General features: G+C 56.0%; 11 protein-coding genes across 11 annotated transcripts; 6 read left to right on the top strand and 5 right to left on the bottom strand.

Annotated features, from left to right (window-relative positions):
- Positions 1–1894: 1894 nt before the first annotated feature.
- On the top strand, positions 1895–2666 carry VDBG_04897 (predicted protein; the record flags this gene model as incomplete). The annotated part of the gene is made up of 3 exons (XM_003005245.1): positions 1895–2099; positions 2155–2481; positions 2542–2666. 3 exons carry the CDS (start codon positions 1895–1897, stop codon positions 2664–2666), a joined length of 657 nt encoding a protein of 218 aa, XP_003005291.1.
- Positions 2667–3853: 1187 nt separating this feature from the next.
- VDBG_04896 (conserved hypothetical protein) lies at positions 3854–4946 on the bottom strand (the record flags this gene model as incomplete). Its single annotated transcript, XM_003005244.1, has 2 exons — positions 3854–4564; positions 4623–4946. The coding sequence occupies 2 exons, from the start codon at positions 4944–4946 to the stop codon at positions 3854–3856; spliced, it is 1035 nt and encodes a 344-aa protein (XP_003005290.1).
- An 860-nt stretch (positions 4947–5806) lies between these two features.
- VDBG_04895 (succinate dehydrogenase iron-sulfur subunit) lies at positions 5807–6767 on the top strand (the record flags this gene model as incomplete). Its single annotated transcript, XM_003005243.1, has 3 exons — positions 5807–6161; positions 6240–6388; positions 6447–6767. 3 exons carry the CDS (start codon positions 5807–5809, stop codon positions 6765–6767), a joined length of 825 nt encoding a protein of 274 aa, XP_003005289.1.
- Positions 6768–7343: 576 nt separating this feature from the next.
- Positions 7344–8790, bottom strand: VDBG_04894 (tRNA-dihydrouridine synthase; the record flags this gene model as incomplete). Its single annotated transcript, XM_003005242.1, has 3 exons — positions 7344–7992; positions 8061–8406; positions 8754–8790. The coding sequence occupies 3 exons, from the start codon at positions 8788–8790 to the stop codon at positions 7344–7346; spliced, it is 1032 nt and encodes a 343-aa protein (XP_003005288.1).
- A 670-nt stretch (positions 8791–9460) lies between these two features.
- Positions 9461–11802, top strand: VDBG_04893 (conserved hypothetical protein; the record flags this gene model as incomplete). The annotated part of the gene is made up of 3 exons (XM_003005241.1): positions 9461–9514; positions 9645–10253; positions 10496–11802. 3 exons carry the CDS (start codon positions 9461–9463, stop codon positions 11201–11203), a joined length of 1371 nt encoding a protein of 456 aa, XP_003005287.1.
- A 2884-nt stretch (positions 11803–14686) lies between these two features.
- VDBG_04892 (phosphoribosylaminoimidazole carboxylase) lies at positions 14687–16583 on the top strand (the record flags this gene model as incomplete). Its single annotated transcript, XM_003005240.1, has 2 exons — positions 14687–15524; positions 15580–16583. The coding sequence occupies 2 exons, from the start codon at positions 14687–14689 to the stop codon at positions 16581–16583; spliced, it is 1842 nt and encodes a 613-aa protein (XP_003005286.1).
- Positions 16584–17173: 590 nt separating this feature from the next.
- On the bottom strand, positions 17174–17574 carry VDBG_04891 (predicted protein; the record flags this gene model as incomplete). Its single annotated transcript, XM_003005239.1, has 2 exons — positions 17174–17357; positions 17429–17574. The coding sequence occupies 2 exons, from the start codon at positions 17572–17574 to the stop codon at positions 17174–17176; spliced, it is 330 nt and encodes a 109-aa protein (XP_003005285.1).
- Positions 17575–19847: 2273 nt separating this feature from the next.
- On the top strand, positions 19848–20465 carry VDBG_04890 (predicted protein; the record flags this gene model as incomplete). The annotated part of the gene is made up of 2 exons (XM_003005238.1): positions 19848–19978; positions 20045–20465. The coding sequence occupies 2 exons, from the start codon at positions 19848–19850 to the stop codon at positions 20463–20465; spliced, it is 552 nt and encodes a 183-aa protein (XP_003005284.1).
- Positions 20466–21107: 642 nt separating this feature from the next.
- Positions 21108–22481, bottom strand: VDBG_04889 (cyclin-K; the record flags this gene model as incomplete). The annotated part of the gene is made up of 2 exons (XM_003005237.1): positions 21108–21947; positions 22008–22481. The coding sequence occupies 2 exons, from the start codon at positions 22479–22481 to the stop codon at positions 21108–21110; spliced, it is 1314 nt and encodes a 437-aa protein (XP_003005283.1).
- Positions 22482–23159: 678 nt separating this feature from the next.
- VDBG_04888 (U4/U6 small nuclear ribonucleoprotein Prp4) lies at positions 23160–24793 on the bottom strand (the record flags this gene model as incomplete). Its single annotated transcript, XM_003005236.1, has 1 exon — positions 23160–24793. One exon carries the CDS (start codon positions 24791–24793, stop codon positions 23246–23248), a length of 1548 nt encoding a protein of 515 aa, XP_003005282.1.
- Positions 24794–26075: 1282 nt separating this feature from the next.
- On the top strand, positions 26076–27641 carry VDBG_04887 (AGC family protein serine/threonine kinase domain-containing protein; the record flags this gene model as incomplete). The annotated part of the gene is made up of 1 exon (XM_003005235.1): positions 26076–27641. One exon carries the CDS (start codon positions 26076–26078, stop codon positions 27639–27641), a length of 1566 nt encoding a protein of 521 aa, XP_003005281.1.
- Positions 27642–27726: the final 85 nt, after the last annotated feature.

Here is a 27726-nt window from a genome sequence, read left to right as displayed (position 1 = left end):
AGGAATTCCTATTTAGGGAAAAAAAGGTCCTTTCAGGAGTGTATGCACCGGCCCGGCTCTTGGAAGCACTCTCTCTTTGATGAGGAGCATGCAAACCTGTCCTCGGCGGTGGGCACTGGAACGATTCAGTGTTTGTTTGCCTTGGGGTCCTGGAATCGTGTCTCTCGAGACGGCCACTCGTTCCCGATGGTACGCTTCGTGTGTGTCGTCACTTTTGTTCCTCGATGGTGGATGGAATCGATCTGCGCGGGGGGATGGACTGCAAGGGCATCCTCCTCGCTTGACCCAGATTTTGGCCGCCCACTTTTCACGTCGTTGGTGGTCGCGTTCCCGCGCAGTCCGCAGGCGTGATGGCTGGCTGTGCATGGGCATGTCCAAGCTGCCAGGGTGTGTGGACAAGGCTCGGCTAGGTGACAGAAGGTGGAGTGGAGAGCTGTACATTACATGTACCTTGTATGACTGGAGAGCTTCTAGTCGTCGGTTGGTCCTTGATTGTTGGTTCGCCTTGGGGTTTCCCACGGCGCTGTAGACTGCGTGCGTTCGTGCCAGGTCGCGAGGAGAGTCTCACCATGCACAGAACAACACGAGATGGAATGGAGGGCATGTTGCTGTGGGCAAGTGGATTGGATTGAGGCACAGCCAGATGTTGATTCGTGGGGTGCACCGCGGGAGCCTAGGAGCAACCAACCATTGCTGACGCTCTCTGCCTGCACTTGGGGACGACGAAAGGGGGAGGGGGAGGGTGGCAAAAGGTGTTGTAGTGCATAGGTTCTTTCAGTCCAGGGCACCGGCCAGGTGTGTGTGTGTGCTCAGGAGAATAAGCTTCGTCGTTTTGGCCGTGCTTTCTCACCTATTCAGGCTCATTCGGCTCATTTGGGCTCGACCAGAGTGGCCCAGGCCGCGCGCAGGCTCAGGTACGGTAGGCGCCATCCTGGTGCTAATGACGACCATCTTTGCCACTACTGGCCGGCTCGTCTGCCTCAACCCCGGGAAAGCCAGCGCGTGCTGGATAGAACGGAGCTGCCCGGCGCTCCTCTGCCTGCCCTGGTGTACCCAGTTGGCTGCGCATTGGCCCAAAGCTTGGTTGGATGCTCGGTCTGATTCCTTCATCGAACGCCTTGTTGAAAGGGGACTAGCGCAGGGTGTCGGTATCCACTTGGAACCAGGCCTCCCCCTTGTTGCCATGGCAGGCCACGGCTTCAACCACCGACGAAGAAGTGTCGCGAACCTGGCAGGCATGGCGCCGGGGGTCCCTGCCGGCCTACCTCATTTGCAGCGTCGCTTGGCCAGCCTGCTTGTCTGTCTATTCCCCATCCCCCATCCCGCGCCCCATACTCTGTGGGTGTGTGTGTGTGTGTGTGTAAGCGTGAGTGTGTGTGTGCGTGTGTGTGAAGGCGTGCGTGCGTGTGTTGCGCCGGCTGCTCCTTCCCACCCACCCCTTAAAGGAGCTACTACCCGCATCGCGCCGCGACGACACCAACCTGTTCCTTTTCCCTCTATTCAGATCTTCAGTTCCCCCCAGTCTTTCGCTACCCCGTCTGTCTCCTTCACCACCGTCGTTTCGCATCGTCGACTCCAAACATTTAGACTTTTGTCACCAAGCTTTTGACCGCCAAACCCTTTTCCTTTTATCCCTCGAGGGTCGTTCGCCTCGACAGCCTATCCCCTCCCTCCATTACCTCGACATCAACAACAACAAAAAACATTATTGTGCTCTCCTGCCTTCCTTGGACTATAGACTTGGGTCACCCAACCTTTGGCTTCGGAGCAAATCACTGTTTCTTTCCATCCGAGCTCAAAGCTCTTTCTCTCATTCACCCACTACACGACAGCGCACATCTGTTTCTCTCAAACCCAAGCCTAACACACCGGACAGCTACCACCAACCGTCAAAATGAAGTACAGCGTTGCCGTCACCCTCGCCGCCCTTGTTGCCTACGTCCAGGCCAAGGCTGAGTTCACCAACACTCAGGCCGACTTTGCCGCCATCAGTGCCGGCGAGGACTTCACCCTGACCTGGTCCGGCGCCGAGGGCCCCGTTACCATCCTCCTCAAGACCGGCCCCAGTGACGATCTCACCACTGTTGAGACCATCACCAGTAGGCCGCCTTCCCCCCTGGCGACACATGACGAAGATGCTAACCTACCCTCAAGCTGGCGAGTCTGGTGAATCCTTCACCTGGTCCGTCCCCACCACCCTCGTCAGCGGCCAGTACGCCTTCGAGATCAACGACGGCACCGAGCCCAACTACAGCGTTCAGTTCCCCCTTGTTGGTTCTGGCACTGCTTCCGCCAGCTCTGCCCCTGCCAGCACCGCCACCAGCGCTTCCGCTACCGTCACCGTCACCAGCACCGTCGCCGAGTCCACCAGCACCGCCGCCGAGTCCTCTGCCGCCAGCGCGAGCGAGACTGCGACGTCTTCCGCCGCCGAGAGCTCCGCCACCACCGAGGCCTCTTCCTCCGTCGTGACCAGGACCAGGAGTAAGTCTTTTCCTTTCCCAACATCGCCGTGGCACAGGCCATTAACGATGTGTTTCTTAGCCTCCACCACCGCGGCTGAGTCCGCCACCGGCACTGCCGCCTCTGTTCCCGACAGCAAGGCCGGTCGCCTCGGCTCCCCCGTCGCCCTCATCATGACCCTCGCGGCCATGCTGTACTTCCACTAAGCGTACTTACGTCCCGGCCTCGGTTCACACCGAGTGCACATTACTTGCTCTTCATTAATGGATGATGACCCTTCATGCGGTTAATCATTATTACCTCTCGACTATTTAAGGGAAAGCGTCGAGGGGCTTGGAGTCTCGGGCACAGGGTAAATCGTCAAATACGACGCGGCTTGCGTTGATGTGCGTGGAACTGTCTTGCATCGGTTTTTGTGTCTTAGGGCGGCTCGACGTGTACACACATGTTCTTTGATCGACAGGTCCAAGACAATTGCATCTTTCTGTTTCATCTCGGTTGTGTTCAATTGAAGAAGTAAACCGTGAACAATACTACCGTCTCTTGCATCTCGACGCCAGGAAAGGCGGCCCAGTCGTTCAGCCAGACGTGCATGGGTCGTAGATGGCGCGCTTGGCCGCTGTCTCCCATGTCGTGCAACAACACATTCAGACCCATGTATTTATGACAATGTTTTTGGGGGCACTGGACAGTGTGCAACCGCGACCCCGCGCATTGTCTTCGGCCAAGCTTTGCGCTACTGCTGACGAGCCCTCCCATCCCTTTGGTTCCTGCGGTCGGTGACAGCACGTGTATGCAAGGTGCAAGGTCTCGGGGAGGAGGGCGGCTGATCATCGCGAATCAGGAAGCATTTTGCTTTTTCGTTCTGGCCAGTCACCTGCTGGGGAAGGCAAGGTAGGGAGGAAGCGCAGAAAATTGTAGAAGCTGATTCTGGCCCCGTCTAGGTAGCTGGGCGACTACATGTTACCAAAAACCAAACGGACCAACGAGGGGGGTAAAAAACAAGCTTCGACGTGGTGTGCATGATAAGCCGACTCTCTGTATTCAGCCCCTAGTATAGCTCTCAGCCCGCCGTCTTCTCTCACACTCTAAAATCGCTGGATTGCAACACATCCTGTCCTATTTTTACAGCCATGTGGCTTTTGTCCGCGCGTCTAATTCTTGCTTCGGAGTCTCCAGTCCTGCCTCTCTCTCTCTCTCTCTCTCTCTCTTTCTTTTCTTTGTCTCAATATAGCGATGGATGAATGCATGGTTGGAAAACAAAACGCAACGCCACCGCCCGCCACTGGACTCTCTGAACGCCGTGCTATGTCGATATGGCACGTACACGTAGATCGTGACACTCCTCTCGCCCGATCTAATGTTTCTCCGTACTCAGCCCCGCTCAAGACGATTAGAGTTTGCTCTTGGGCGGCGCAGCCTTGCTGTCGTCTGACACGATGGCGACGACGACGACAATGTCGTCGACCTTGCCACCACGCCAGTTCTCGTGTGGGTACCACTTTTGCACCTCCTTGGCAAACGGCCCGTCCAGCTTCCTGTTGACGCTGGCGGCCTTGGCGGCGGCGACGAGCTCGGTGGCCAGGACGCTCTGCAGGGTGACGGCCGACTTGGACGTCGTCTTCTGCTGCTGCTCGGTCAGAGAGGCGAGGTCGTCGATGACGCGGGTGCCGCCGTTCTCTGCTTCGCCCTCGGCAGCCGTGACCCAGGCGCCGGCGCCGGCCATGACGCGGCTCGCGACCCGCAGGATGTCCTGGTTGAAGAGGTTATCCCAGACGCCGTCGCTGGCGAAGATGAGGACGTCGCCGTGACGGAGGCCGTGGCGGGACACGTCAGCGTCGCGGGGGAAGTCGCTGAGTTGGGCGCCGCCGAAGGCTGCCATGCGTGCGGCGACAGAGGGAGGTACGACGGAGAGCTGAAAGGGGGTGTTGAAGGCGTGGGTCTGGGGCTCCGAGGCGGCGTGCACGGCGCCGAGGCGCAGTTGTACGAAGCCAGAGTCGCCTAGGTTCGCAATGTCGATGGAGCCGCTCGGATCGGCGACGGCGACGCAGGCGGGTGCTGCCGCCGGCGCGGATGGAGCGGTCTTCGCAGACGGATTGGTAGCCTGCTTGAAGGAGGGAGCGAGCGGAGGGCGGCGTCGAGGGGTCGGCCGGGGACGAGACGGAAGGGTCGTATTCGTAGGCTGCTGAGGCGACGTACTCGCAGAGACCGGGCGAAAAGTCGGCTGGGTCCACGCCCGAGTCGACCCATCCGCCTACGCCGTCTGCAACGCCGAGGGCGACGGAGCCAGTGTCACCGACGCGGCTGACGAAGAAGGCATCGTGACCGCTGTCTGGGCGGGAGCGCTTGTTGTGCTTTGTCTGTTGGATACGGTTGTAGGGGTTGAAATGAAATACGTGTGTCGAGGGATCGTAGCGGCGGTCCTTTCCGATGAAAGAAGCTGCGACGTGGAAGGAGAAAGGTCCCCCTCTCGGTGTTGAAGACATTGCTCTGGCAGCTATGGGTCGGCCGATGTGGGACGAGGTCGGACGGCTGCTTGGAGGAAGACGTTTCGATACAAGGCCAACGGCTGGGCGGAGAGTCTGTTAGCAGGTGCAATTTACCAAGGGTACGTTGCCACATGCGACCTACCAATGTTAACGGGCTGGCGTGCTGTGCAAAGTGTCAAGGGTTGACGAGCTGCTGTTAGCGATGCAGCCATTTTTCTGAAAGTGCCGCGAAGGATGTCGTGATGTCGGAAGATGTAGAATCCTCGTCACATCTCGCATACGTCGATAATGAGCAGTGCTATGCAAGAGGGATTATGCCCATGGTTGGGTAGATACGGTTCGGTTCACCTGGTCGTCGATCCGGCAAGGTGGTCCAAAACCAAACCCAAAGCTCAGGTCTGCTAGCACCCGGGGATTCCCCATATTCCCCATCCGAAAAGAATCGCGATTTGATGTCATCGGGTCGTCTCCCCTGGCCTCCGTCCGAAGTATTGCCGGTCGGTCGGTCTCCAGGCTCCATCACGTGCAGGCCGAAAGTGCCCCGTCCTTCCGATTCGTCCCATGAATGCGCAGCCAGAAGGTTGAAAATGCATGCCAGCTGATTGGCCAGGCCCATCTTCGTGCTTGGAATAACCGAGGGACCGAAGGGAAGCCAAATCTTCCTATGATGGCTGCACTTGCTCCGAACGCCACCCTCCACGCACAGGACAGCTTGAAGAGGACTCTCTTGCGGAATCATCGCCAGGCCATTACTCCCTCTGCACCTCTTCCACCCCAGAAGATTCCTCACCTCTTGCACCTGTTCGCGCACTCAATCTCTCCACGGTTCCTCTCGCCGCACGCGATCAATCGCTAATATGGCCGCTCTCCGCTCTTCCTCGACCCGTGTCCTCGGCTCAGCCGTTAGGCCAGCCTTCCGCCCGGCGCTCTTTGCCCGCACCATGGCCACCGTGAACGAGCCTGCCACGACGCCTGAGCCCAAGATGAAGTCGTTCCAGATTTACCGCTGGAACCCCGACCAGCCGACCGAGAAGCCGCGCATGCAGACCTACACCCTCGACCTCAACAAGACCGGACCCATGGTCCTCGACGCGCTGGTCCGCATCAAGAACGAGATTGACCCTACCCTGACCTTCAGGCGGAGTTGCCGTGAGGGCATCTGCGGTAGCTGCGCCATGAACATCAACGGCCAGAACACCCTGGCTTGCTTGTGTATGTACCCTGATATGTGAATGCCGAGGTGGTGCCTCGTCAACGTGCCGAAGAAACTCGCCGCTAACCCTGTGACAGGCCGCATCCCGACCGAGACGCCTGAGATGAAGATCTATCCCCTGCCTCACACTTACGTCGTCAAGGATCTCGTGCCCGACCTGACGCAGTTCTACAAGCAATACAAGTCCATCAAGCCCTACCTCCAGAGGGATACGCCTTCCCCTGATGTACGTGTCTTGCCCGCGTCACCAAGCTTCTGACATTCCAGACTAACACCCACCTCAGGGCAAGGAGTACCGCCAGACCAAGGCCGACCGCCGGAAGCTCGACGGCCTCTACGAGTGCATCCTCTGCGCCTGCTGCTCTACGTCGTGCCCCTCGTACTGGTGGAACTCGGAGGAGTACCTCGGCCCCGCCATCCTGCTCCAGTCCTACCGTTGGTTGGCCGACTCCCGTGACGAGAGGAAGGGCGAGCGCAAGATGGCCCTCGACAACTCCATGAGCCTGTACCGATGCCACACCATTCTCAACTGCACCAGGGCGTGCCCCAAGGGTCTCAACCCCGGTCTGGCCATTGCCGAGATCAAGAAGCAGATGTCGTTCTAAAGTGTTTCGCCTATCATTATGGTTGTGCACGAAGGAATAGGAGCGCTGTGACAGCCTGTCGTGTCCTTTGGGATACATTGGAAGAAGGAGAAGGGGTTCGAGGCGGTGGGGAAGAGTGGTGCTTCAGATGGCAGGCGAAACGGCTGCCCAACCTGCTGAGGCGAACACGATGATACCTAGGGCGCTGCGAGTTCGCGCCGGGTAATGTACTGTAACAGGCATGGACGGAGTTCAGACGCTGCAACAAGTTTTCATTAATTATTCTGCGACTCCTTGGTTTCCCCCGTGTTGTGAGGCGTCAGGTGTGTGTCTGCATGCCAAGAGGGAGGCACAGATGGGGCTCGGTGCCAGACACTGACAGTCGATCTTGGCAGCTGAAAATGGGCGAGAGGGCGGATCCCGTCCAAGCGGTGATGACTTCGGACCGAATGTCAACACCGTGAAATCCGGGGAAACGTCCAAGCCCGCAGGGGCAGCAACATGTGGAACTCTTGGCATGTCAACATCGGATCGTCCGTCCATTACTCGCCGAGTAAACACATACAACAACATGCAATAGGCTCTGCGTCACGATTCTTAAGCAGAACTAAGTTTCATTCGGTCTACACCGTCCGCAATATCGCCCAGACGGTCAACGCCTCCTTTGCGCCCCGTCTTTCGCTCGACGACCTCGTCCATGAAATCTATCACGTCGCACATGTTCGTCATCGCGTTCAGTTGCGCCCGCTCCCCCTTGGTCAACAGGGCATTCTTATCAGGCCCCATGCCGGGCCCGCACATCTCGCCCAGGTGGTGCAGCACCAGCTTGAGATGCAGCGGAGCGCGCGTGAGATGTCGGAGGAAGGCCTCGACGGCCTGCCACGGGCAGGACTCGTGGCCGGCGTAGAGCGCAGGGTTGGCGAGGATACCGCGGGCGGACATGAGGCCTGCGAGCTTTGTGGTGCTTGGGCGGAAGCGGGGGAGAGCCGGCTCCGACTCTCCATTCGTTACGATGGTCGGCTGAGGGGCGAGGAGAGGTGACAGCGGAAGCGAGGAGAGGGAGAAGACGTCGCCGGACAGGAGCACGGGGAGCCGGGCGCCGTACTTCTCGATGAGTATGGCGAGGGAGTCGCCGAAAATGGGGGTACTAGAAGGCGTGCTTCGGGTTCGGGGATGGATAGTGAGCCAGTCGACGTGGCGGTTGTGCTGGTCGCCTATGACCGTTTCGATAAAGTCGATCGTTTTTCTGCGATTTACGGTCAGTCCGTCTTCGTTTGGTCTTGAGAATTTTGCCGCCAAAGTTGTTCATCATACCGCAGGTCTTTGTGTACTCGAATTTTGACGCTCACGCTGCGTCCCTGGGGGTTCTCGATGTCTTTCTCCTTGCCCACACCCCACCCGTCCCTCTCTAAGGCTTGGCGAGTCTCGATGACCATATCCCTCACCAGTTCACGCTTCTCCATGAGCGCGGCTCCCAGAGTCTCGGCGCAGGCCCATGACTGAGGGCAGCCGCAATTGAGGTCGAAGCCGTTGACATAGGGCGCCGCCAGGAGTGATGAGCGCGCGATCTCCTCTGGTTTATTGGCACCCCATTGCAATACTGTCGGCGGCTGAACTCCGCGAGACGACACGGTGAGATCTTGACAAGTCAGCCACAGGCCTGCATCGGTGGTCAAGTGTGAGAAGTGGCAGTACCGCTATCTCGAGCAAACTGGCTCCTGTTAAACTCTTTCGATAGAATCATCGGCGTGTAACAGATATCGGTGCCATATTCGAAAACAGTTCTTCTGAAAGCCAGCTGCAATCATGAGTGCTATGAAAATTTAGAAGAATACTAGGACTGTACCTTGCTGTATCTGACCATGGGAGCCGACACATTTAGATATCGGTCTTGACTTTTCGCAGCATCAAAAATCTTGAGGGGGCTAAAGGGCAGAAGAAGGAATGGTGAGCCTGTCGCTCACGCCTCGAGACGATTTCATAACGGGCTTCATGCATACTGTATACTCGGGCAGGTCGCCTCGGGCTCTTCGGAAGCCGGCATTGTAAGCGTGGAGTGACGGTTGGTAAAGTGCCATGAGATGCATTGACTGCTCTTGGGATTCACATGAGATCAGTCTGCAAGGCAATTGTGCCCCGCCATGGCAGAGTTAGTGTGGGCAGCACTAGTTGGCCGATTACCTAAGGTGCCACTCGGCACCTGCCTGGCTAAGGTGTCCGGGAAGGCGGAAAACACACTGAGACACTTGTCTAGAAGTATCTATGTTCATGTTACTCCTCTCCGCCCCCTTTTCACCCATTTGAAGGTGAGTAACCTTGCCTCATATCAATGGCCGAGCTCGAACTTAAATGCGTAAGCTCGCTCTAGTGGATGACGGTTTGATTATATAAGAACCTACTCTTTTGTGCCGAAGACCAGTTGTCGAAGTACTCTTCCACCGTGATCAGTCGGAGGTTGGCGGGTTTTGTGTCCTTTTTCAGTAAGGTCGCTTTTATGTGTGGGGAGCAAATGCCATGCGAGCCCAGCTGTAACTCTCAATACTAATCCGTGAAGACTACTGTGCCTGCAAGCTCCCGTCCACGGCTGTCTGACAAAAGAACACCGCCAGCCAGCAGACATCAAATGGGACTCGCCTCCCTCGCTGTACAGAAATGGAACTTAAACCCGAGCCTTCTCACTTGGTGACATACCGTATCGACCAGTGTTCGACAGCATGAAGATTCGACAGATCACGACTTGTCACACCTGCAGGGCGCGGAAGTTAGCCGTAAGTATTGAATCCAGACTACGGGGCGACCAGCAGCCTCACAGCAATGTTAGCCTGGCCAGGCGTCCAAAGCTGACGTGCTTTTGCCAAGTGTGACGGGAAAACCCCTGCCTGTACGCAATGTACCAAGAGCGGCAGAGAATGTGCGGGATACCAGCATGATCTCATATTTCGACCTCCAACCGTATCAACTCACCATCAAGCCCCAATTATCAGTGCCAAGAGACGCCGCAACCCTCCCACCGGCGACCCCAAAAACAAGCGTCAGCCGTCCCGGCCGCCGAAAGCAGAGCCCGGAACGAAAGAAAAGGCGGAGGGATCCCGAGCTGCCGAGTTGATCCCTCGACAGCGATCCGAAACGGTACATCCACCTCTGACTTGGCCGCTACTTGACATCATCTCGCTGGTGATCCAGAATTTCAGCCCCATAGAACATCTTCCAAAAAATGGGTGTGCTTCCTACACCTCGAAAAGCTCGTCACATCGAGTATGCGGCGCATGGGTCGAAGCCCTCCCCGAACTGGCGAGGGATGGACAAGCCGAGCTCTATCTCTCGCCAGCCATCAAGACTTTGGCCGTATCTATAGTTTCACGAGGAAAGAATGGTAGAGCGCCAGTGTCAGACGCTTTGGAAGCCCAGACAATCGCCCTATCGTCTATTCAATCTGGTCTCGGGCAGATGATGGCATCCAACTCGAACTTGCTGGCTGCTGCCACCATGTGTCTGTTTCTTTCAGAGGTACGGAAGACTAGCTCTGAGCATGCTCTTCAACCATGATATTAATATGCAACGTAGATGGTTCTACCCACCTCGAACTCGAGTGCTCCGATCCACGCTAGAGGGATAGGCGACTTATTACAACTCCATGAGCCCGATTTCTATAGCTCGGGCATTAGTCACCAGCTGTTCGTTGGTTTCAGACCAGTAATGGCAAGGACTTCATCATGTTTCGTTATAGTGTTCAATACTAACTGTCCCAGTTTATCCACGTTTTCATGTCTCGACAAAAGTCCTTCCTTGCGGAAACCCAATGGCTGCACGCACCATTCAGTGAATCAGGGGCTGCACCCCTTCAAAATCTATTCAGCGAAATGATAAACATGCCGGTGACTGTTGGTATTGTCGAGAAACTTGAAAGTATGCCTCTGGAACAAGCTCAGTTTGCTGCCGAAGATGCGTTGCACAATTTCGAGACTTGGGTCCGCCAGTTGGTCAGCTTGAGGGAAGCTCAGGGCGACGGCGGTCAGTACCAGTACTTTCCCACGGAGCCTCCTTATGACAACCGTACAGCATTACAGTTTTCTAGCATCACTGCTGCCAACTATTTCACCCACATTTGGGCGTTTCATATTGTTTGCGCACAAAACATCCGACAAATCAGACGCATCTTCCCCTGCCTAGCAGTAGACGTGGACCCCGACCTCGAGACCCTGCTATCGAAAGAGGCAGTCATAGAGCTGGCAATATTGATACTAAGGAGCATTCAGTTCCTTGCAAGAGCAGAGTTCAAGCTGTTTGGTGCTGCCTCGGCGGTGTTGCCCCTCAACCAGGCAGGGGAAGTCTTGAAACGTGAAGGGGCTGACAGTGCGGACTTGTGGTATTGGTATCACGAAATGGCCCAACTTGCCAGGACAACCGGATACAACATCATGGCACGGGACATGCTGGAATACCACCATGGTATATAAAGCATCCATTTCATTTGCTCGTCGCTGGACATTACAGAGCCGAACGGGAATACATGGGAAACAGCGAGAGGATTCAGGAGATATCCCTAGTACTGTCATGACGATTCGTCCAAGATTTCAACAGCCAATTATGGCTCCTATGACTAGTAGCTATGGCACACTTCTAATTGGATATAGATGGAATGCGCCACCTTATCAAGGACTTGCCCTAGAAGGACGATGTCAGTGCTTGATGTGAAGGATAGTGAAGAGGCCCTCCACACGTGGTCCGCAGGCAATAATCAAAAGGTATGGGGTCGGCACACATCTGAAGACTGGCGTTACGCAGCTTGGAGGGCCCTCCGTAGTCCTTATATATGCGCTCTCGTATCCTTAGCCCCTGACTAGCCCCCTGTGCCGTGGCCCCGCAAGGGTCTCCTGACAGGCGAAGTGGCAGCTTCCATTAGGCCATATGCCAAAGCTATGCGTATTTGCATAAATGACGTGTACTGCATCAACGCACAGATTCAATTGGTCTGCTTTCATAGAGATTTAGGCCTTATGTCTGTACATCCTACCAGTTTGACTCGTGATTTGCGCAAGAAAGTTTCTCGACTGGGTCATCTGGCCAATCCCAGGAGGGGCACCTGCGGAGTGCGTCGAAACAGGAGACTCATGGGTAGCTGCTCATGGGGCTATGCTAGACGAACAGCATCTCGTTGGCATATACGTAGGGCTATGTGCAGCTCTCCTAGCTACAGAGGGTCAAAATTCAAACTTTCTTCAATCATCCACGTAATGTCTAACTACGGTATCACCTAAGAAATTCTCATCACTTTGCTAATCACCTTGCCCTGGCAGCTTACCTTGCGTACGAGATCTAGTAGAAGACGTTTTCAAAATCCAAGCTTTACGTCCGTGACAGAGCCAGGGAGGTTATGGGTTCAGACAGTACCAAGGTCGACCATTATTTTGTAGATGATGCGGCCAACTGATTAAGCTAGGACTTGAGTTGAAGGGCAAGGAAGTGGAACGACTATGTCGGGATGAGCAATCATCTAGTTATTGTTCACCAGTCGATTGCGGTAGTTCGAAATGATAGGACTTTCCGCCCGTCGTGAAGTTTCCAATATTTTGGAGCGATACAGGTGAGTAGTCAAGTATATGGAGGATAAAGTCATATCATTAACGTGGCGAGGAGGCCACCTTATTACATGCTATCACAGGTCATGGTGGTCAGATTGAAAAGTCTAATGCTTAAGCGGGGAGTGATGTCAAAGTGTATCTACTAGGATATGGGTTGAGATTGGCTCACACACGGGCCAAACCCCGCCTGCCCTCAACTGGATACACTAGGTAGCAATCAATCAAACGAAATTGAGAAGCCAAGTAAGCGGAAGAGGCGCAATTCTAAAGAAGCTAGTGTACCATGCCGTCTGCTTCAAGTCCGGCGTAGCGAATACAATATTCGATGAGTGTTCCACGAAGGTACTAGGAGGGTCGAAGAAGATTTCTAGGAGTGGGGACAGGAATGAAACGGCTATCCTTTTCTACATGCTCCCTTGCCTGTAAGTCTGCAGCATCAGGTTCCTAGCGAGTCAGGCCCCGGCCGATGTGCACTCATGACTAACAAGGCCTGGAGCGCGCAGTTCCTGATGGATCAAACAACGGCACTAACGATGGGGTAAGTCCGACGACGATGTCTACATCGATGTAAGGAATACTACCTGCCTTGACTGTGTGTACCCTCGGCAATTAATACCCGGAAATTCGGGAACCCCTGCCTCCTTACCATCGTACACAGAGCCCATCCTTGACAACCGTACCGAGTACCTAGCAACGACGGTTGGCGATATCATGCTTCCCTATTCTCAAAGTTCGTTTTCGCGTTCGCAACCATGCACAACCAATGAAACGAGGAATAATCGTTACCGGTCCAGAGCAGAATTCTGGCCATCGCTCAAAGACGAAACGTCAGCACGTCTCAATCCGATTAGAGGCGACATGTGCTCCATGTGTCGGCCAAGGGTCTGGCCTGCCTTCAAGGCGGTAATGCGTTCACTCAGCTCGTTATCCACTGGGATAAACGGATGCGGCGTAGTGAAAAGTCTTCTTCACATACCCCTGTTATCCATAGCTGAAGTGGCAAGATCTTTGCATTTCCGAGGGCGGAATCTTCCATGAAGTGTTCGTATTTTCTCCTGACTGAGTCGTATCAGAATCATCGCAAGGGCTGAAGCCAAGGGGCTGACTCCGACAAAGACAAAATTCAACTGAGAAGTGTTCGTACCAGGGATCCTCAGACGGCTGACCATTCAGACACATGTGAGCCCAAGGAAGAGAAATACTTAAAGCTCAAAGCATTCGTGGGAGTCCTGCTTCAAGTTTCCTGTCTCTATTCTTCTTCCGTCGCTATAGCCACCTATCTCATCCACTGTTCTATATCCATCATGAAGCTCAGCATCATCACCCTCGCGTATTTTAGTCTCGCGTCAGTTTTCAGGCCTTGCCCGTGGCTGGCACATACTTACTAACAACCCTCACAGCGTTCAAGCGGCCTGGGACTGCGCGTGTCGAAATGATGCACAAACTATTCGTTGCTGCAATAAACTCAAAATGCAACACTACACTAGAGGCGAAAGCACCGTGGTATGTATTGATCGGTCTGCATTTTTACAATACTTCATAGCGTGACTGACCTTTGTGGAGTGTTACGTCAACAATATGGTTGGAAAGCGACCGCCCCTCTATTCGCCATTCACCGATTGCTGCGGCGGCTATCTCACAGGCTCCGAGGCATGTTCTTGAGCGCTTATAGATATCTGGAAGACCGAGAGCTACGATCTCAGTCAAATGCTATAAAGGGTTGAACGCTATGGCAATTCTATTCTAGAAGGTAGTTTAGGCGGATTGTTGGGATAGCAGCGAGCACTACAACACTTTAAATCCCTGACACATGTAACCATGGCTTTAGGGAGCTGGAATCCAGGTTCTCAAAGTTGAGATTGATATATCAGTGTCGACTTTTGGGCGCTCATCGTCTGCTATACCTTGGAGCAAAGTCAAGAAATCATATTCTGGCCTTGAACAGGGTTGGCGTTGTGGGTCGGCTGCCTCGCCTTCGGCTTTCTTTCTCCAATTCCTAGATTTCATAACTCGTATGCCATCCCCTTGTGACTATATCGCTCGTAAAACACCTCTGAACACCGGCGCCTACTATGAGGTTTGTAGGCGTGGGCCATGTTCTCTAAACTTTTAATGGGCGTAGTCGCTTCTACCTCTAGCTGAGTTGGGTCGCATGTAAGCTACGAAGGCCCCGAATGTGGGTCTCCAAGTGTGGCGGCTCTCCATGGTGGGGGTGGCTGGTGCGACCCCACCGCTTTCCGGATCAAGTTCAACGGGAGCGCCGATTCGGATGATGCAGCGAATTTTCTCCATTTGCCGAACTTCGACTCACTTACACGATAGCACATCCCAGTCTATTCACCGCGATCCAATCTTACAATGGCAAGAAAACCAGTCATCGGCCTTCTGGGCGGAGGCCAGCTCGGCCGTATGCTTTGCGAGGCGGCTGGCCCCCTTGGCATTGAGATCGCCATTCTCGACGAAGCCAACTGCCCAGCCAAGCAGGCAAATCAGAACGCCAAGCACGTCACGGGCTCGTTCAAGGACCCCGAGAAGATCAGGGAGCTGGCTGTCAAATGCGACGTTCTGACAGTTGAAATTGAGCACATCAACACCGATGTGCTGGAGGAGATCGCTACCAAGGGTGTCACGGTGGCGCCAGGCGTCGTGAAGAAGGTCCCTGTGCACCCATCGTGGGAGACGCTTCGCCTCATCCAGGACAAGTACCTGCAGAAGGAGCACTTTGGCAAGGCTGGCATTCCTATCGCGCCCCAGATGGCCATTGAGTCTGGCGCCTCCATGCCGGACTCACTTCGCCAGGCGTACGAGAGGTTTGGCTTCCCCTTCATGCTCAAGGCCCGCAAGGGTTCTTACGATGGCCGCGGCAACTTCAAGGTCAGCGGAGTCCAAGATTTCGAGGAGGCCGTCACGGTCATGGGACAGCTGCCTCTGTACGCCGAGAAGTGGGTCCCCTTCGAGCTGGAGCTGGCCGTCATGGTTGTGAGGACAGAGGACGATGACGGCCAGCTGAGGGACGTTCATGCGTACCCTGCCGTCGAGACCATCCACGAGGACAGCATCTGCACCAAGGTCTTCTACCCTCCTCGCAACACCCTCGAGACTGTGTCCGAGAAGGCCAGGCAGGTGGCTTCCGACGTCATCAGGACACTGAAGGGCAGGGGTGTCTTTGCCGTCGAGATGTTCCTCCTCGCTGATGGTGCGATTTACCCCTGAACCTGATGCTTCCTTACTCAAGATTAACTCCTCCGCAGGCACCATTACCGTCAATGAGGTTGCTCCCCGCCCTCACAACTCAGGCCACTACACTATCGAGGCTGTTCCGTACATGTCGCAGTACAAGGCCCAGGTGGCGTCCATTCTCGACATTATCCCTCGCTCCATCAAGCTCCAGCCCCGCGTCGCCGGAGCCGTCATGCTCAACATTCTCGGCGGCGCGCAAGAGGACTCACATGATGCGCTCGTCGACCTCACCGAGTCCCTGTACGACGACGATATGGACATCTTCCTTCACCAGTACGGCAAGGCCTCCAAGCCCAGCCGCAAGATCGGCCACATCACGGCTACCTCCTACTCCCCGAGCACGAACCTTGAGCAGCTCGCCGCGCCGCTTATCAAGGAGGTCGACCGCATCCGCCAGGGCCGCATCGACGCCGCCACCGCCGCCCTGCGTCCCTCCGACGCGGCACCCGCCCAGAACGCCGCCGCCGCCGCCGCAGCTACCACCTCGTCCCGCGACCCCGCGAACCCCCTCGTCGTCGTGACCATGGGCTCCGACTCGGACCTCCCCGTCCTCAGGGCCGCGTTCGAGGTCCTCGAGCGCTTCGGCGTCCCCTACGACTTCACCATCACGTCGGCCCACCGCACGCCCCACCGCATGGTCGAGCTCGGCCAGTCGGCGGCGGCCCGCGGTGTGCGCGTCCTCATCGCCGCAGCTGGCGGCGCCGCCCACCTGCCCGGCATGCTGGCCTCCGAAACGACGGTGCCCGTCATTGGCGTGCCCATCAAGGCCACGCACCTCGACGGCCACGACAGCCTGCTCAGCATCGTGCAGATGCCGCGCGGCTGCCCCGTCGCCACGGTCGGCATCAACAACTCGACCAACGCGGCGCTGCTGGCCGTCAAGATCCTGGGCGCCAGCGATGAGGGGTACAGGCAGGCCATGGCGGATTACATGAAGGGCATGAGCGATGAGGTCGAGGCCAAGGCGGAGAAGCTGCAGTCGATCGGGTGGAAGGCCTATCTGGAGACGAAGTAGGGCGACGACGATGATGATGATGGAACTCGAGCTTGGTGTTACTTCCTCTCTTTTTTTTTCGTGCTCGATAGATATGCAAAGGAATTGCGAGACGTATGTGGTTCAGAATGGGAGATTCACTTGCACTGTCAACTCGTTTTTTATCATTCATCACGCCGAGACCAGTCAGAACCTTGTGGGTTCTCACATGACCTGGATTTACATACGAACGAACCCCCAATACTTACAGCGAAACGACAGCTCTCCATGAAATGACAGCTCTCGCGTTGGGCACGAACAAAACCATCTACTGCTTGCCATACGCTTCGGACGGGCATGCGGGCGGCTCGAGGGTCGGATATGGCGCGCAGTCTCTGTAACATCCACCATACTTGATCCCACACTCATTGACCTTGTCAACGCAGATGGTCCTCTCGCAGTCCTCGTCATCATGATCGCCTTCGTCGTGATCGACCGGCGGCACAGTCCCCGAAGGGCAGGGTGGTTTGGTGAAGGTCGGCCAGGGGGTGCAGTCAGCAAAGCACCTGGGAGAAAAGGTCAGTCGCCACAATGTCCGCCTCACGATACACGCCGACGGACGTGGCAAAAACTTACCCGCCGTACCAGATGCCGCACTCGTTCACATAGTCGGCACAGACGGAGCGGGTGCTGCAGTTGTCGCTCTGTGACGCGGTGGCGGTGGGGGTGTCATGGTAGATGGGCATCGAGGTGGGCGTGGGCTCGGAGCAGGGAGGCATGGTTGGGCTTTCTTCCGGGTTGCAGACGTTGTAGCATCTATTGGAGGTGTCAGCGAGGCATGATGATGCAAACGGACAATGGAAAAGAGAGGTGTGAGAGGTACTCACCCGCCCCAGGGCTCGTTGCACTCGTTGATGCCGTCGATGCAGAGGGTTGGGCAGTCGCTCGAGGCAGCTGGGAGCTCTTCGCTGCATGTGGCCGGGAGCGCGGTAACCAGGCCGGCAGCAAGGCCGAGGAAAGCAAGCAGGCGCATCTTTGTTGTGAGTGAGTGAGTGTGTGTGTGTGTGTGTGTGCGTTCACGTGGCGTTGCGCTGAGAGGAGGACCTGATGTCTAAGAGGCGGCAACAATATTGTGATCGTGAGATTCAGGTTCGTGTATATATACAGCTAGCTGCCTGACAATAGCCAAACACCAAGAGGAGGGGACTCGACGACTTTATGGGCCCCTGCCGCGTCGTCCCTTCCCCCGGATACCTTTCCTAGGGGAGAAAGCGAGAAACAGTGGTCTCAGGCATATCTGCATCGCCATTGCCTGTTGATGGGCCGCCCTATGGTGATAGCCACACAACCAGTGAACGATTAACGATACCACCATGTAGCGCCCGCGAACAAATGAAGCGAGCCAAGATGAGCAATCAGCAATTTCCATCGCAACATCATGCAGCTCAATGGACAAGCATATCCCCGAACTCGCCTGGGTTGTGGCATCACGGTCGGGGCGGCGGACGAACAGCTGCGGCTGAGGGGAGGAGGGGAGGGTAAGACTTTCTCGAACAGATCTGAACCTGGCGAGCCACCAATCTAAGATGTCTTTCTCACCATATTGAGGAGCAGGCATATTGATGGCTTCGTTATTACGAGACGGCTGAGTCTTTCTTCCCACGATCGGCCTCCCATTCGGTGGACAGTCTTGACGGTTGAGCCGTTGACGAATCGGCTGCCAGGCCGGGTATGCACCGTTGGAAGGTGGAGGTGGCCTGACGAAAGTCTATCCCCAGCCCCCGTGACAAAACGAAAACTCTCGACGATGACCATAGGCTGGGGCTTCGTATGGGCTCGGGCGCACGGGGAGAGATGTGTGTGTGTGTGTGTAACTCTGTCCCCCGGAGGACAAGACCTTGCAGCTGACAGTCGAGGGGCAGAGAGCACAGGGTCAAGGCAATCCGGGGTCACGTCATGCAGCAGTGACTGTTTGACCAGAGGCAAGATGAAGAGACCAGAGGGAAAGCAGACATGGCAAGGGATAGCAAGGCAGTGCCCATTCAATGTGCGTGCATCTTCGCCCTAACGTGCAGGGCCTGCCAGGGAGCAGCAGATTTGAAGGGGTGAGACATGCGACGGATGGCGCCGAGTTTACCTACAATATGTTACAAGCCGGCCCAGCCGTTGATTTATTATCCTTTCAAAAACGAGTAAAGCACCCCATGACTAATCCTCGTTGATCATTGTGAGAGTTGTCAACGTCTTCCCAAGAGGAGCATTCACCTGCTTGAAATGACGATGGACATGCTGCGAGGGAACGAAGCAAGCCGGGGATGGTGCAGGGAACAGAGGTGGGTGGATGCATGGCTATTAATGGGACACAGACTCCATCCATCCTGTCAGACGCATACGCGCATGCCTAGTCCCTGTAGCCCCCATAAGCCTCGTAAGGTACGGCTCCCTAAGGCCTCTGAAGGGCACCAGCAGGCCCCTAAAGGACGCCCATTTGTGGGGGATCGGCATGACTTCGCCCTTCGATCCTTGGCTGAGCAAACAGACAAACAAACACCTTAGGAACCGGACCTCCAGTCTCATTCTTCCTGTACCGAATCCTTTGAGTCTGCCCATCAACCCACAAGTCTTCCCATGCCATGCTCCAAGGCCATCCTTCCGCATCCTTCACCCGCCCATGGCCGCATGGATAGCGTAATCTAGAGGTAAACTTAATGTCATCAGACTTTGGCGCCCAGACAGTGATCGCCGCCCATGCGCCAGGATACACCCGCAAACGTGGTCCCGACGACGATCGTCATCCCAACTTTCCCCGAGATGCCGGCGAGGCGTCCTCGAGATGCCGGCAAGGCGCAGCGCAGGGGCGCCATCCTGTTCCCCCCGGTCTCGTACCCCAAGTCATCTCGAGGCGGCCCCTGCTGCTGTTTGATGCTGCCAGTGACAGCCCAAAGCGGGCTCATGATGTAGGACAAGAGAGGGCCGAGATCCTGCGCCTGTCAGACTCAACGTCACTCGCGGTCATGCCCACCCAGGCCGTGCCGTTCAACTCCAGTTCGTAAACAAGGAGGGGGGGGAGTTAAGCTCGATTTCGAGCGCAAGGCCACAAATTGTGAATCCAAGACATCTTGAGACATAACAGACTAGCTACGCCCTCTGCCCTCATATATCGTGTCCCTCCATCTCTCCGTGCTACACGCCTCTCTGCCATCACGCTTGCCTGATATCGATACTCGGCCATATCCCTATCGACTGCGCGCCCACGTCCCCCCTCGACCCTCTCCCTCGAGCATCCCGTCAACACAAACCGCAGCAATGAAGTGGACGTCAGCCATCCCCCTCGCCCTCCTCTCCGCCTTGTCCACAGCCTCCCCGCTCCCCCAAGAAGAGCCAGAAAGCTACGGCACACAGTCCGACCTGACCATCTACAACCTTAAGATTGATGCGTGAGCACACTCTACTCCTCCCTCTAAGAACACTGTCTCTGACCACCTTCACTTGGGGAAAAAAAGGCCCTCCGTCCCAGACCTCCACAACAAGCTCCTCTCCAAATCCACCGACCTAGTCGGCCTCTTCCCCAACGCCCCCGCCCTCGAATTCTACCTGACGACCAGGCCCCAGGAGGCCACGACCCTCGCGACGTATCCCATCGGCATCGTGCACGAGGCCCTCGTCCTCACCGGCACCAACAGCCTCTACGACCTCAAGACGACGCAGCCCGACCTCGTCGAGGTGACGCCCGGCACAACCTTTTCGGTCAACGAGTTCACGCTCGACGAGTCATCGGGCCAGGTCTCGTGGAGGGGCGCCAAAGAGTCTGCGTGGGTTGCGTTTCCCAGCTCTGCGGATCCGGAGGGATTCGAGATCAAGTGGAAGGATCGTATGTATTCTCCCAGCTATGCTTGCCACGGTGCGCCTGGAAGTCATCACTAACAAGAAGCAGCGGACGCGATTACCATTCAGAACTTCTTCCCTGTGAGGATTGTCTACCAAAAGGTGGAGCAGTGAGGTGCCGTCTGCAATAAAGACAGGCAAAAAAAACACCAAAAGGCCACTCATGTAGTCAAGGGGATGCGGGGCAATTGCGCACCTGCAAGAAGGTCTTGTACGACTCTGATGTTTGCATTATGTAGAATGAAGAAAGAAAACACCCAATGCCAGCCGCTGTCACCAGGTCACGTAATCTCATACACCGTCGACCCGGTCCATAAAGTGTCGGCCCGGTCCATAAAAAGGTATCCTGCTTGCGCTTGCTATGTTCTTGGTATCGAGAGCAGTCTCGGAGGGTGTTTTGGGGCGGAACCTAGGTTCCCGCAACATCAAACTCCCTTCCCCCATCACCAATCTTGGCCCCTCCATGATCCGTTGTCCTGTAAACGCCATGCTCCTATCGTAATCCGGCCCGGGTCCAAAGTAGTCCCTGCCCATGCTCCCTCCTGATCCGAGGGGGGGAAATTTCACATGCCGGTATGTTACACTGTCTTTCCCTGTCGAGACGTGGCAAAGTGAAAATGGGCGTCTTGAGACTGACCACGCCTTTCGAGCCCGAGGCGGAGTGGCCACATAATTCGTATCTCAGTCCTCCGACACCTCTCCTTCATCTTCATCCGATAGCCTGGCGCGCTTCTGCTCCGGCCCGCCCTCGTCCGAATCGAGCTCCTTCCTCTTAGCGGGCGACGCGACGCCATTGCCGATCGACTTACTGGCGCCAAGTGTGTGCGTGCCCTGCGACCCCGACTCTGTCGCTGTCGCATCGTCCCGGCCATTAGCCGCGCGCATCCTCGGGCTCAGCGTCGCGTCCCGCGGGGTCCCGGCCGTCGAAGACATGTTGTCACCTGGCAGCGGGTCCCTGGGCCGGCGAGTGCTCTCAATGTCGAAAGCTGGCGACGGTAGCGAAGGGTTCTGTTTCTTCAGGGGGTTCTCGGTGTAAAATTGTTGCGCGATATCAATGGCGCGGGCGCAGCGCGACTCGTTGCCTTTGAGCGCGATCCACCACGCTTCGCCGTTGACGTCTGGGATCTTGATGTCAGTGTGGATGCTGGCGAAGAAGATGGCCGCCACGGCTATATCCTGCGGCTCGAGCAGCAGGGGCATCGTCGTCAGGCAGACGTCGTTGCAGAAGGCCCAGGCCGACTGGCGCAGGTGCTTGTTGTGGACCAGCTCGAGCTGGCCGAGGAGCTCGAACAGCCGATGGTAGGGGTTCTCGACCATGAGGTCGAAGGTCAGGAGCTCGAGCATGAGCTCCTCATATGCAAGAATATTGTCTCTCCATCGCCAGTACTCCTTGCTCTGCTCGTCGATGATGAGTTGTGAGTTCTTTTGCGCTACCTTGGCGACGGTAATGATGATTTCTTTCGTTTTCCGACAATTTTCTTCCGTCTTGTTTGCAAGGAATAGCGCTGTGGCCGCAATGTTCTGTGAGGAAAGAACGTTAGTTCGACACGAGATCCGAGACCTCATCAGGGTGCAACTCACGTAATGATGAATACCGCCCTTCTCTTCCACCATGCTGTAGCGCATGTAGAACCGGTGGAAGAAGACGCCCGCCACCCACAGTGTGATCTGAGGCAAGTCCAACATGACTCCAGCCTGGTAGATAAAGTTGACGCCCTTGGCGCGGCGTAAACGCTCTTCTGCAGGCGAGATCCCATCGAGAATCGTCGGGGAACTCAGCACCTCGTCGTGGCTGAAGTACCACTGGCCCCTCGGCGTCGTGGCGGTCATGTGTGCATCCGACTTTGACGACGATTGTGATGCCGGCGCATCTCGTCGCACATGCGGCCGAGGAGGCGATGTCCGGGACGAGTGGGCAGGAGGTGACGGGGCCGCGGGGGGGACCTCGCGCTGCTTGACTGGTGATCGCGACACGGCGGACCGGGCTATGGCCGCGGCAGACACGGGAGGCTGGTAGCCTTCCCGGGGAGGCCGATAACGGTCGATGTTTGCCATAGTAGAATGCTAACGACAGATAATCGGGTAAGCGATTTGAATGGTCGGGATTGGAAACCTCTACATTAGGATCGCCGGGTTCTTTGTCGCACTGGTTGATGTCCTTTGGCCAATATGGAAATCTGAATGGGGAGGGACGTGAAAGCGATGCGGTCGTCAAAAGCGCGTTATCTAATCGCAACATCCAACACCGTCCGTCACGTGATCTTCGGTAGTGTAGTGGCGGTTGTACGTACCGTATGCTTCCTCGTGTTAATGCGGCAGTTTGATGATTCGATCACTGCTAAAACTAATATTGATGGCTTGAGGTCAGAAAGCTTCCATCCTACCAATCCAATGTTCAGGAAAGCCTCATGAGGTCTGCGGTACTGCAGTTGTGGTTCAGGGGCAAGGTGCTGTGGACTGAAATCATACCTACATACTCACACGCAGATTCTTGCGTGGCATGTGAAATGTGCTGGTAACGGTGGACGATGAAAGTGAAAGTGTGTCCCCACCGTGGTACGAAAAATACTGTCGGTTAACATGATGCGATGTGTTCGAATGAAATTCTTACTTCATGCACCGATTTCCATGATCGTGGACTTGACAGACGCTTGTATGCGTGAGATAGATGTGGATTGGTCTTGCCCACAACCCACCCCATCGTCACCGAGCAGCATGACACTCGTATACAAAAATGTGTCCATGTCCACGTTGCTTCTATTGGGTATCAAATCTGGTCTCAGTAGCTCCCAACGTTCGAGCCCTTGTCCGCCCTGACCTTAAAGACCTTCCATATCGTTACGACCCCAGAGCTTGACAGTCCGGTCATGCCCTCCACTGACAATCCACTTGCCATCTCTACTCACATCAACACTCGCTACAGGTCCCGTATGACCGCTCAACGTTTGAATGAGACCCCAGTTATCGGCAGAGAAAACCTTGACTTTTGCGTCGAAGCCACTGGAAACCAAGAAGGTCCCGGACTTCTTCGGCAGCTGAGCACCCTTCTCATCGACTCCCGGCGGAGCACCGTCCACAGGATCGTCAAGCCCCTTGAACCATCTCAGATCGGACACTGCACTAGTATGCGCACCGAGGCCGCCGGTCCTCTGGACCTTTCTTACATCCCAGCACTTGATCCAACCGTCTGCTGAGCCCGTAAGAACTCTGTGGCCGTCGGCACCCCAGTCCAGAGCATGAATTGGCTTGATGTGTTCGTCTAAAATCATCACAGTCCTGCCTGACCGGAGATCCCAAATGCGGCCGATGCTGTCAAGACCAGCACTAGCGAGCAGTGATCCGTCCGAGTTGAAGCTCACGGCGTAGACGCCTCGGGAATGTCCTTCTTGCAGTAACACCTCAGCCGTGGTCTCGATGTCCCAAAGCCGCCACGTCGTGTCTTCGGAGGCAGATGCCAAATACTTTCCAGACGGGTGAAATTCAACACGGCACACCCGTGCGCTGTGGCCTTGGAGAGTGGAGAGAGGGGTGTCTTGGTTGAGGGACCAGAGGTTGATAGTACCCTCAGCACCGCCTGAAGCAAGATTGACCGAGTCTGGGGAGACGTTGCATTCCGGCAACGTAGACCCAGGGTACCAGGACAGACCGCTGATCTTGTTGGTGTGTCCTCTCAAATTCATCTTCTCTGTAAGTGATGGGATCTCGAGAAGCTTCACGGCTCCGCCCCAGTTACCAACAGCCGCTATCTCGCCATTGGGTGATAGCCTTGTCATGCTCACATGACGGTCGCCTGCTGTCTGACTTCCCTGAAGCTCAAAGGCATCGAGCTTCTCCTTGATCTCTTTGCGGAACTTGACGTGTGTTCGGAGCGGTATTGTCGCCTCCGCCTTCTGAAATTTGGCGCGTCGTTTCGCACGGGGGAGAGAAAATTTCGCAATGTCGACGCGAGCCTTCAATAGGTCTGGTCCACCGCGCGAATAGAACTCTTCTTCTTGCTCCTCGTCTTCCTGGTCGCCTGCATCCTCCATGGCGACATCGCCGTCCTCCAAGCCAGCAAGCTCCTTCTGAATAGCAAGAAGCTGTCGCAATCGATCTCTCCGTTCGGCGGGACCTTCGCCAAACAGGGTGACAGGTTCTCCTAGCTCCCGCAATTTGGCGCGTACTCGTCCATCGTCGGTCGGGACAGCGATACTGGCTGCCAATCGCTTGCGCTCAAACTGAGCCATGACGGCAGACGCCTTTTCTGGCGCGACACCAGCGGAGGCGGAAGGGATCTCGTAATCGTGATCGAGGGGAACATCCTCGAGAGCTATCCCCCGGTCTTCGTCCATCTCCTCCACATACGCCTGGCGCGACGGGTGCATCATGCTGGGCGACTTGTTGCGGGCACAGTGGTTGATTGGTATGGAATGGCCAAGAGAGGGCTTTGACGTGCAGGCTGTGGTCGTGGTTCCGTTTAGTTCGGTCACTGATGTTGAAAGATCGCATGCTTTGACCAAGCTACCAGCTTCGATCCTTGGTGCCTGTGAATTTCCAAGCTGCATACGCGGTGACGGGGATTCTATTCGCCGTCGCGACTTTTTCCACCCCACTGGCAGGGGGGTGCTGCCCGAGGGCGTCCCCGTGCTAGCTGTACCACAGGGCGGTCTGTAGCGGGTGACCCCACTGTAAAGATCCATCGATACCCCTCCATCTCGATTTGAGGCACTGGAGTTCTGGACTCTCTGGTCTCCCCACCCTAGTATGTGCCTACCCTGTATCCTGATTCGTTTGGGTTGCTGACAGCGCGCACCTAACCTGCGACAAAGTTGCTGCCCAAGCCAGTCTCAAGTACAAACTATGATGATGATTTCCACTCATGAACACTGGCCATAATGGGAGCACAAGCACAAGAACAACCCCAGCCTTCTTGTTACGACTCCCATGATTTGTATTACGACTACTACCTGCCCTACAACCGTGTTGTACCTTGTGACCTGCATTCGATGCATATCGCTGATCCATGCCTGCCGATTTGGCACCTTCCGTCTCCAGTTGCAGGAACTGCGGCAGGTTCCCGCAAATACCCCCATTTGGTCAGGCGCGGCAGGCACATTGGGGACATTGGGGGCACTTGCGCTGGGGAATAAGGCAAATGTGACACCCCCCAGCTGCGCCTGCCCAATAGCGGCCCGCGTCGCACCCGCCCGAGGGTTTTTTCTGGCTTGAAGGCTAAAACTGGGCAAGGAGGCTCCTGCCATTCCGCACTGGTGCTGACACTGCATGTGAATGGGAAAAGTCGATTTTAAAATACTCGTCTCCCTGCCTGCCCGGTTTCACCTGGTTCCCTCTCTCTCCCTCAACACCATTTCGGTGAACCACTCCCCCTGATACGTTCCTACGAAACGCGAACCGTCAACATTCCTCGTCGACCCCAAATGCATTATAGCACACCAGACTTCGAAATCGCTTCTCTTCAGCACCAAATGCGCTGCCCAAGCCACCTCAAGCAACAACGACATATTGAGAGCGATCCTCGTGACGACCCCGAGCGCCGACGCGGCTGCTCCCTTGCCCTTTGAATCTTACGCCCGCCCTGAGAAAGCGGCGGCGAAGATAGACAGAAACAATTACAAACAGTATTACAACACGCCCACCACCGTCGGCACCATGATTGCGAAGGCGACTCCTGCGCTCAGCACGGTGCGCGGCTTCCAACACACCCCAGCCACTTCTGGCGACGAGGACTCGGACTACGGCTCCTGCCTGACACCGCCCACCGCGTCCTCGCGACGACACAACCGCCCGCCGCGTATCGATGACGTCGTCAGCGCAACTGCAGCCCCAGTCTGCGGCCGCCCCCGTCGCCTGGCGTCTTCCGGCATTGCCAAGCTGCGTCTGCAGAATGGAAACCCTCAGCCTGGAATGCTTCTTCGGCGAACAAGCACCCTGAACAAGAACGTCTTGCAACGGGACTCCGGGCGGAAATGGCCATGCAAGAATGGCGCAGGCTTCCGGAAGTGCCGCCATGAGCGCACCGGCAGCGAAACAGGAAGCGAGCGTTCCGATGCTGGCTCCACGAGCTACGAGGTCAACCTGGAACACGACTTCGTCGACGAGAGCGTCCGCGAGCGAACAGGCATCTTTCCCGTCAACAATGACGGCGCTCTGCCGCCGCGTAAAATGGCTGCGGACGATTTCGAGACTCTTCGATGCCTTGGCAAAGGGACGTACGGCACGGTTCTCTTGGTGAAACAGCGCACGACTGGACGGCTTTATGCGCAAAAGCAGCTAAAAAAAGCATCTGTCAGGGTCCACAAAAAGCTCATTGAACAGACCAAGACGGAACGTCAAATCCTCGAATCCGTTAACCGACACCCTTTTGTAGTTAACCTGTACTATGCCTTCCAGGACCACGAGAAGCTGTACCTGATCCTCGAGTACGGACAGGGTGGCGAGCTCTTTACCCACCTCAATACGGAGAAGATGTTTTCGGAGCCTGCTGCGGCGTTCTACATGGCCGAGCTGATGCTTGCAATCTCGCACCTACACACAAACCTGGGAGTAGTGTATCGCGATCTCAAGCCTGAGAACTGCCTACTTGACGCCGAAGGCCATCTCCTCCTCACAGATTTTGGTCTGTCCAAGGTAGCTGTCGACTCGGAAGACCAGTGCAACTCGATGCTTGGGACGGTCGAGTACATGGCCCCCGAAGTTATTCAAGGGCGCAAGTACGGCAAGGCGGTGGACTGGTGGTCTTATGGCGCGCTTGGATACGATCTCATGACAGGCAACCCGCCGTTCCGTGGGGGGAACAATGCCAAGATTCAAGAGAAGATTGTCAAGCAAAAGCTCGTCATGCCTTACTTCTTAGGTCCCGACGCGAAGGACCTCTTGACACGGCTTTTGAGGAAGGATCCAGCCAAGCGCCTCGGCTCGAACATGCCGAAGGATCTAACGATCCTCAAAAACCACCGATTCTTCCGCAGCATCAATTGGACGAAGCTCGCGGCCAGGGAGATGGAACCTCCGATTCAGCCTCTTATTACAGATCCCGAGCTTGCCGAGAACTTTAGTGAAGAATTCACGGAACTGGCCGTCAGCCCAGTCGTAACAGCTAAGGACCCTTGGGGCAGCTTTTCTGCTAAGGATGGCAAGGATGACATGTTCGGGGGCTTCAGTTATGTTGCATCCAGCAGCCTGCTGGACAGCCATGCTTTCCAGATCACTGCTTAATGAATCAGTAGACGGGGCCGCGTCGCACATGGGATAGATGGCGTTGGGAACATGGGACGCGTACTACACACGCGCGCTCGTGGAA

This window comes from Verticillium alfalfae, genomic scaffold, assembly GCF_000150825.1.
Source record: "Verticillium alfalfae VaMs.102 supercont1.5 genomic scaffold, whole genome shotgun sequence".
NCBI classification, from domain to species: Eukaryota; Fungi; Ascomycota; class Sordariomycetes; order Glomerellales; family Plectosphaerellaceae; genus Verticillium; species Verticillium alfalfae.
Note: the sequence above shows the minus strand (reverse complement) of the source record. Positions and strands in the feature narration are given on the sequence as shown.